A 10,135-nucleotide genomic window follows, 5' to 3' on the forward strand; every position below is an offset into this window, starting at 1 on the left:
CGTGGTTTACCAGGTTCGAAAAATCATGCAGTGAACATTTGATTAATCACCACATCTTTTGCATTCACATATATATATATATATACATATTTATAAACACATATCGAGGTTCTAAGCTTATCCTTACGCCTATAAATACATGGCAAATCTTTAGTTGTGGAAACCAGAAGCGAGCAAGTGATTGCCAAGAAGAAAAAAAACTAAACAAAATGGATTTGCCGAGGTACATCGTGATCAAATCACCAAAAAACAATAAGTATCTCCGATACATCCACGAAGATGTACAGGTTCATAGTCTTCTCCAGTTCACCGGAGAAGAAGCCGTGAATCCATATGTAAAGTTCGAGGTTGAGCCGGCCAAGACTGTGAAAGGATTAGTGCATATAAAATGCTGTTACAATAACAAATACTGGGTAAGATGGACTGATAAAAATTATTGGATTGTTTGTGCAGCTGATCAGCCGGAGGAAGACGTCTCAAAATGGAACTGCACTTTGTTCAAACCCACCATCATTGGTGGTAATCTTGAGAACGTGAGATTGTTACACGTTCAACTTAATCAATACTGTGCTTTATGGTTTACCAACACATACCATAACAGATGCTTGTTCGCCGGAGCCAAAGAACCAGATCAATACTCTGTAACTAAACTTGCAGTTTTCGACTGGGAATCGTTTCTGATATTTCCTAAACATGTTGCCTTCAAAGGTGACAATGATTTGCTTCTCAGTGCTCGATGGATCAATGGAAAACCACATAACGAATTCGCCATAGACGATGTGGGAAATCCCTCGGTTGGATACGAAATCTTTACAACTAATGATGGGTCCATCCGCATCAAATCTGACTACTTTGGTAAATTCTTGGCTCGGCGCGGATCCAACTGGGTATTAGGCGATGCGGCGGATGATGATAAGAGTAAAGACACTCTTTTCTGGCCTGTCAAAGTTGATACCAACGTCGTCGCGCTTAAGAACTTGGGTAATAACTATTTCTGCAAGCGATTCACGGCTGAGCGCATGACGAGTTGCCTAAACGCTACCGTTCCGACGATTGCTAGAGAGGCGCGACTTGAAGTTGTTGAACTGGTGGTTTCCCGGCAGATCTTTAACGTAAACTTTCGTCTTCTCGATGCTCGGATCTATGACGAGAAACCCATTAGCATGACGAGGGAATCTGTAGTGAACAGATCAAGTCAACCCAATGAAGCTGAAGTGAAGTTGAGTTACACAGAATCCACGAGCAGTACATGGAACGCCAGCGTTTCGCTGAAACTTGGTGTTCAAACCACCTTTAAGACTGGAATCCCATTTATAATGGAAGGCGAGATTCAGATCTCGGCGGAGTTTGAAGGGTCATACCAGTGGGGGAACACAAGAGAAGAATCGAAAGAGATTGAGACTGTTTATAAAGTTACCGTGCCGCCGCATACCAAAATGACGATCAGCGTGCTGGCGACGAAAGGTACCTGCGACGTTCCATTTTCATATACTCAGCGAGACACTCTGATGAACGGGATGCACGTCACCCGCTACCTGCATGACGGGATTTACACAGGTATCAATTGCTTCAACTTTAAGCACGAGACCACAGAAGAGAAACTGTGACACTACGACGTCGTATTTGGGAGCTTATATGGTCTAAATAAAAATAAATAAATAAATAAATAATGCGGATTACATATAACTTCGCATACTAAATAATAATAAATAAATAAACAATGCAAATTAGTGGATTTGCATGTTATATAATAATAAATAAATAATGTGGACTAGATGGTTCCACTAATGTATAATACATATATATATATATATGTATTATGTTTATGAATCAATCTTTATTTAAATTATTAGTATTTCTTTTTATCTTTATAAAATTGTGGGTTTTAATTATTTTGTGTGTGATATTTTTTAAAACACATTTAGTAATATATATATATATATATAACATATATGTGTATTCGTATTGAAATTATATCTTGTTCAACAATATATATCCTACCCTCTATTGAAGAACATAAGAAATAAAATTTTCTATTAATATGGAAATGTTTAGATCAAGAAGAATTAGAAATTAAGAGAAATAAAGATTATAAAATCAGCCAAACAAATTATGAATTAATATTGTTTGAAATAAATTATATAATTTATTTTCAAATTTTACAATTATTTCAAATTATGAAACAAATTTTCAAGTAAAATTTAATTTGTAATTGAAGTATTTTTAAATTTTGTAAACTGATAGGAACAACTATGATACATACTTACATATCTATATATATACACATTTCTCTAACGAAATTTTCATAAAACATTAATCACAGCCTTCAAATAACATGATACATATAAACTAAATATCTTAAAACTTAATCCGATAATAAGAACGAGTAATCTCGAGTATACTTGAGTCTTGCAATCATCTCGTCAAGTCTTGCAGGAGTGATGTTCAACTTCTTGATCATGCAGGCGTAGAGACGGCTTCTCTTGCGTTTCTTAACTATTATATTTTGTCTTTTGCTCCTCGGTTTCGTTGTCACACGAAGAATTTTTTTACAGTAATTTCGTTTGTTGTTACTGTAGATAATAAATTTAATCTTAAACATCACTGAATATATATGTATGTGTGTATATGCGTATGTAATTCTTGATTTACGATCACACTAGATAGACGAAGCTTAAGAGAGAGAGAGAGAGCGAGCGAGAGAGAGATGCAGAGCCTTAAATGATATAATGTGTGTATGCATGTGTGAAGATATATAAATACAGAGGTCAATCGTAATTCCTGTAGGATTCGAACTTGTTGGCTTTTTAAATCCGAGGAGGAATTCTGCATTCTGTGTAGGATTTGTATATGAACTTATATGATTAAAACGTATATATATATATATATATATATATACAACTAGGAATCGGACATTATATACATATATATTTATATATCTCTGAAACACAAATTTTTACTAAATCTATATTCTGGATGTGTTTTTTGAAGAATGAATGAAACAAGAATGTTTGATGCATGCGATTGATCTGCAGAAGATTACCAAACACTTCAAATATAATAAGAAGTCAAAGCTTTCGACTAAAAGAATGTGAATGTATCATTTTTATCTACAGTAAAAAATGGATACATTGAAACAAAACCCTAATGACTATCCTCCTCCCACCAACATAAATCAAAGAATATGCTACACTGTGGACGTTATTATACAGGAATTTCAACAATGTTAAATGTGTAAGGACAACAGCCTTAATGTTCTTCCGCACATGGAATCTATTTTTTTTTTTTTTTCCTATTGACTTATCCGAGATACGACCGAAACTAATGGAATCAGAGTAACCCACATACGTTAAAGTTCAACTTCCACGCGGGTTTTAATAGGTTTGAGTTTGATTCCCAGACTTTCTGGAGATAGAAGCTCGGGTGCTATGCAAGAATGGCTCAAGGGACTGGCAGGGTTTGAACCATTACTCGATGAGGAAGCAAAATTTGGTTGTCTGTAATACCCGAATCCCATTAAAAAGAATTCAATTGGAATAATCATGGCCAACGGGTGCTCTTCTGTTACCAGTGAACCACATGCCTGAACCTGCAAGTCGAAAGGCAAGTATCTTAATACTAGTTATGGTTTCTTGTGCTTTTGATTTATTCCCATTAAGCCAAAAGAATAAAGTCATTAGCTTATCAAAATAATAGTCATTCGTCTCCAATATGTGATCAAAATCCAACTTTCATGGGAGAAAAATAGAATTGAGAATATTAAATCCAAAATTCTAAATTTTAAAACTTTGAAATTACGAGTTTCTCTACTAAAAGATTTAGGAATATGATTTTCCTTTGAAAATGTCGGAACCAAAAATGACAAACAAGCAGTAGTATCCTACCTCGACAAGAGCACAACGCTTTCTGCCCATCTTTGAGCTCATATATACAGATTCAACATGGAATGGACTACTTTCACCCACAAAAATAAGTGTTTTACATTGCAACTTCTTCAGGCCATCAGTAAGATCATGTCTCCTGTAAATAAATATGCAGCAACTTTATCAAGTTTTCGTTTTGTGCCTTAAAATATACTTATTGTTGGACATATATATATACATGTTCTGCTAAATGGTAGTCTTAAATGGTAATTATCTTACTCGTTGATCGCTTGAAGAAATCGCATGACATTCAAACTCTGCCTTTCATCCAGCAGCTGCAGGCAAGGCAAGCAACCAAATGCTTTTTAAATTTTGTTATATTACATAATCATATAAATTATACTCCAAGAGTTTCCTACCCTTCGACAAGCTTGAATAACATCCGATTCTGAACCATGTGCGCCACACCTAAGTTCCTGAGGAAGAAAAGAACACAAAAACATCAAGAATTATGACTTCGAAATACTTCGACAATGTTTTTTTTTTTTGAAAAAGATTACGGAAAAGAAAGTGAAGATAGTACCTTACTGAAGTACCGTTGGAGAAGGCATTCTTTTAATACGCCACACATACCATAGAAGTATAGCAAGTTCATCAGGACCTGAAATGATAAAGGTATCATATAAATGAGACATGTCTCTTGTTAAGCAAATCCATGTAGGAAGGAACTAATATGGACTCTTCTTTGAAAGAAACATACAAAATCCACTATTGGCAAACCAGATTTCGTTTTAGTTCATTGACAAAAAGTAGTTACTCTTTGTTTGCCGTAAGACAGAAGTGTGTAATCAAGAAAACCAGAAGATAAAAAATTTTCTTGCTTAAAATGGACCATTTGATTAATTTTTCCCATTAACTACTGGTGTTTACTTGAGATAGAAACCTTGTTGTAAAGCCATTCAGTCCATGAAGGCGCTTTGCAAATAGGGGAAACGAGAATCAACCCAAGCACGCGCTCTTTATGTTTCATCTGCGACAGAGCATAACGTAAATTACACCACTTGAAATCAGAAAAAGAAGTAAAAATACAAACGACTGCAGGCCTTCTCCAACTTACTGCAAAGAGTGTAAGGATGTAAGCACCAGCAGTTACCCCCAAGCATAGAACCTTTTTCAGTCTGAGTTCAAAAAACTTGGTTAGAACTTGGAAAAATATTTATGTAATAAGAAAAGGGATATCTTGCTTCACGCTGAAAATAAACATGAACAACAAAATTTGATGCAAAGCAAATATAGACGCTTGTTCGTCCTTTCATAGTTCTAATTTACAGAATCTGCCACAAATAAGGTAGTAATGTATTTCTCCAATAAAATGACATATCTACACATCATTCTCCTAAAATTTCAGCAATATAAGCTTTGTCCTCAGTTGCTTTCTTAGCATGTTTTTAATCAATATCAAGATGCTAATCTATAAAATAGTACTTGTAGAGTCATGCATACATGTTTACAACAGAGATCCGTGCTCACAAGTTACTTCAGAAGTTCTTGACATTCTAAATTATTGTTTGTATAATCAGTAAGATAGCATTAGGAACTCTATCGGACCTGGAAAATTCACTGGCTAATATATTCATCCAACTTCTGCAACAGAAACATAAATACCCAGACTGCCATATAAAGTGCCGCGCATATTTTATCTATGTAATTTCTCTTTGGAGAAATTCTTAAAAGATCATTCAATACTAATATGAAGTTCATGAGAAAATCAATTTAAAACCAAGGATTCACCTTATGTTTATGACAGTATCAACTGAAAACCAAGTATTTTCCATAGAATACAAAAATGGAAAACAAGGTTATAGAGGAGCCAAAAAAGTTACATACTGAATAGAAGAAACATCAGAATGGAAGTATTCAACGTCAACTCAAACCATGGAAACAGACAGAGTGAATGAAACCCAAAAAGAGATTCATCGAATCCATAATGAGCCAAAGCCACAAGTCAGTTAACTTAGTAATTATCATCATATATTTGTGACTGTTAATTGAAACTGAAAATTTTACCCATCCATGCCTAAAAGCAATAACTATTAAGGATGAAGTAGATAAGCATTTACTTACCCGAAGAAATCAAGAACTTCGGCAACTTGGTCTGCGAGGTCATCCACGCTGAGCAATGGAGCATCTGAAGAAATCACATCAGCTCCTAACTGCAAGAACTCTTAAGCAAATGGTGGAGAGGGAGACTTTATATTAGCACCAAAACAACCAAAATTTAACCCAACCCAGAGTTTATTCTTCGAATATTTGATTACAATACTGACCTCGTGCCCTGGGGCATCGATGTGGTAAATGCAGAAGTTAGGAAGCAACAAAGTAGCTGCCTCGGGACAGAAGAATAGACCTTGGAAACAAGATGTGTCTACAGAAACCAAGCAAGAAGAAAGCAACACCAAGTTCAATAAACCGATCCAAATTGCAATAAATTGAGGAGACTAGAAGGCAATAGCTAAGAAGAACAAAAAGTTTAATCCATTTTCACCATAATTGGAGCATGTAAGAAAAATACAAAACAATACCCATCAAAATAGTAAAAACCCAAACCGTTTTTAACAGAACATGATGAACAAAATCATCTCAGCCAATATGAATCAAACAATTAGCAAAACAACACAAGAACCCACTTAATTTTCCATCAACTCTAAATACTCCACCACCGATTTCTGAATCTGAACTCAAAGAGCAATCATAAGCTTAAAACCCATTCAATTTCAACAGATTATATACATACCCGAAAACCCATTTAAGCTATCAAAAAAAAAAAATGAAAAAGCATCATCAAGTAAAATCACAGCATCAAATGAAACATACAATTGAGAGCCACATCTGGATATGTTATAAGTGCAGGCTTCTCTTGGTCACCAGAAACAAAAACCGATATTGAACCTCTGCTTGTTTTCACCACAAATTCCTATAAGAGACAGCCATAAAAAGAAAAACCCATGAATAATAGATAATAAAAATATATGAATCACGTAATATAGTTCATAAAGGGACAACATTTGGATTCAAAGAGGAAGAAAAAAGAAAAACAGACTGATTATTTTGGGTATTGTTAATTATTTACCTTCCCTCCGAATGGAACAATGTCAATATCAATCGAAAACGAGTCACTAGACTCATCCATCACTCAGTCCTTTCCAATCAATACTGCAGAAGAAGCTACAATAGCGAGTTCGCAACTCACTGAGTCTTCAGAATGGCGATTCTCCACTACTACTTCTTCTTCTTCTTCTTCTTCTTCTTCTTCTTCTTCTTCCTCCTTCGCTTTCCCTACGCTTGTTTAATTTTAATTTAACTGTAAAACCCAAAAGACGAAAACACCCTCCGAAGTGACGGATAATTACACCGTCAGCTCTACATATTTGTGGGAAATGATTGTTTTATCCTCCAGTCAACACTTTGACTATTTGTCTTTTAGTCTGTTTCTAGCAGAGGCAAGTGACCGTTGAAGTTCACTAAAACGGTCAAACGGGGGGTAAAATCGTAATCTCACAATACCATAAAAAGGACAATTGCAATCTACAGCGGGTCATGAAACGCCGCCGTATCAAGGGCTGAGTTGTAATCTTCTAGCGGCATCATTACAGCTGTATGCCACCTGGAAGCCGAAAAAGAGAATGGGCCCACCAAGAGTTAATCTATCATAGTGCGCCAGCACATCGATGCCCATGCTCCCTGGCCTCCCTGCCCTGCCCTCTGCTGACCGTGATCAATATTTTTAATCATAATTATTTATTTTTCCCTTTGGTAATAATGCTTTTGTTTTTTTGACCAAATATTTTCATCATGCACATCAACTAAACATAAATTTAAATTGGGTATTTTTATTTTTATTATTCATATTGCATAAAATTAGTAACACCGGCACAATACTTTTTGTAAAAAGATACAACTCTACCTGTGAATTTATAAATGAAAAACTTGTTTGTAAAAAGATACGATTCTTAAGGAGCATATAAGAGAAAAAAAATTACATTTATTAAAAATAAATAAGTAAATAACACTCAGAAAATACATATTACTACTCTCTCTCTCACGTTGAGTTAAATTATAGATATATTTGAGTTTTAAAATATTAAGATTATTCAAAATTCTAGTAGTATTCGGAAGAAAACAAAGACAGTCAAGAGCATCAATAATTAAATATCGTGGGCAGAAAAATAAATATTTTATCATATTGTTTCTGCATTAAAGTTAGTCATAATTTTTTAATAATTTTAAAAAATATTTAAGGTATATACGAAAAAGTTTTATATAAATAAAACCTTCATAATTTCTTTATATATAGGTTTATTAATTTATTAGTGATATATTCTATTTTTTTTATTATAATAAAAAATTTTGTTGTCGATTTTATTTATGAATATAAGTATAAATAATCACGTTAAATCTTGTAAAAAGATACGATTCTTAATGAACATATAAGATATAAAAAATTATTTTTACTAAAAATAAAGAAGCAGATAACACATAGAAAATACATATTACTATTCTCTCTCTCTCTCACGTTTAATTAAACTATATATAAATTTGAGTTTTAAAATGTTAAGATTATCTGAAATTCTAGTAGCATTCGGGAAAAAACAAAGACAGTTAAGAGCATAAATAATTAAATATCGTGGTCAGAAAAATAAATATTTTGTCATATTATTTCTGCATCAAAATTAGTCATAATTTTCTAACAGTTTTAAAAATTTTATAGAAGTAAAATTTTTCTAATTTTTTTAAATATAAGTTTATTAGTGATATATTTTATTTTTTTATTATAATAGAAAATTTTGTTGTCGATTTTATTCATGAATATAAATATACTGTCGAATCACGTTAAATCTTGTATTGTTCTTTTTTTTTTTACTAATTATTGAGTTAAGAATTTTGAAATTAAAAAAAAAAGAAATAAGAAAAGAAATAAGAAGACAATCATGAAATGCTCATAAAAATTCGAGAAATGGTGACTAAAATCCAAAGAATGTGTTTTTCTTTTTTTTTTCTTTTTTTTGGTCCTTTTGATTTGATGGTACGGAGAGCCTCATTACATTACTGTGCTCTACCATACACCCTATGATCTCTCTCGTACTCCAACCTTAAAAAAAAAAAAAAATTAAAACTCGCCCTTTTATTTGCTTTCCCTTTTTTTTTTTTGTTTTTGGCAAAACGGCAATCACGGGAGTGTTTCACGAACCAAACGCGATTCGTGAATCATGCCGAAGAAATCCTTTTTCGTTTATTTTATTTTTTAAAAAAAGATAATGCGATCACTGCCTAATTTATGATTGGTGGACCGACCTTGAAAAAAGATGTCTGCTGCCCATATTTATATTTCTCATGTTATATAATAATTTTTTATAATATATATACATATATATAAATTATTACATACTTTAAGATTATAACTATATTGGGATACTTTATAAATTTAATTGGTATTTTTTAAATGTTATTTTTATATTTTTTAACAAATATTTAAAATAAATTGATTGTACTTATACGTCTATATATATATATATAATATATCAAGTTAAATTTTAAATTTTTTTATTACTTGACTATTTTTTTGACCAAATTATTTATACATTCGTTCTTCTATAAGAGTCGTGTTTGAATTAGAATACATATTCGGACCTACAAAAAAACTTGTTTCATATTTCAATCCCGTGCATTCATTCGAATTATTGTATTAATATTTTTGTTTATTTTTAATAAATTATGTGTTTAAGCGAGATTATGTATTTTTATATATATTATTTAAGACAATTAGTGTATATATTATTAAATAAATAATTAAAAAAAAATTTATACTTATATATATTAAGTTAAATTTTAAATTTTTTTATGTTCTTCTATAAAGTCGTGTTTGAATCAGAACACATATTCGGACCTATTAAAAATTTGTTTCGTATTTCAATCCCGTGCATCCGATCGAATTATTGTATTGATATTTTTGTTTATTTATAATAAATTATGTGTTTTAAGTAAGAGTATGTATTCTTATATATATTATTTAAGATGTTAATTTATAATTAATGTATATATTATTAAATAAATAACTAAAAAAATTCTTATACGTATCTTACTATGTGATGATATCATTTATGATGTGTGTATGTATGTATGTATATATATATATATATCATTAATGTTGAACATAAATTAATTTTTGTCAAACTAGTTTACAATATTATAGGCTATAGATTTTTTTTTTTTTT

At 32.0% G+C, this 10,135-nt stretch overlaps 2 protein-coding genes across 2 annotated transcripts; one reads left to right on the plus strand and one right to left on the minus strand.

The window, feature by feature from the left end:
• The first annotated feature begins 209 nt into the window (after positions 1-209).
• LOC110826197 (uncharacterized) lies at positions 210-1,607 on the plus strand. Its single transcript, XM_022056795.1, has one exon. The coding sequence runs from the start codon at positions 210-212 to the stop codon at positions 1,605-1,607; it is 1,398 nt and encodes a 465-aa protein (XP_021912487.1).
• Positions 1,608-3,131: 1,524 nt separating this feature from the next.
• On the minus strand, positions 3,132-7,190 carry LOC110826199 (protein NDL1-like). Its single transcript, XM_088222831.1, has 11 exons — positions 6,994-7,190; positions 6,738-6,837; positions 6,191-6,288; positions 5,988-6,076; positions 4,981-5,041; positions 4,807-4,893; positions 4,447-4,524; positions 4,283-4,339; positions 4,143-4,198; positions 3,885-4,020; positions 3,132-3,589 (listed from the first exon to the last, which is right to left on the minus strand). The coding sequence occupies exons 1-11, from the start codon at positions 7,051-7,053 to the stop codon at positions 3,350-3,352; spliced, it is 1,062 nt and encodes a 353-aa protein (XP_088078957.1). The 5' UTR covers positions 7,054-7,190; the 3' UTR covers positions 3,132-3,349.
• Positions 7,191-10,135: the final 2,945 nt, after the last annotated feature.

Source organism: Carica papaya, chromosome 6, assembly GCF_054855325.1.
Source record: "Carica papaya isolate Zhongbai chromosome 6, ASM5485532v1, whole genome shotgun sequence".
NCBI lineage: Eukaryota > Viridiplantae > Streptophyta > Magnoliopsida > Brassicales > Caricaceae > Carica > Carica papaya.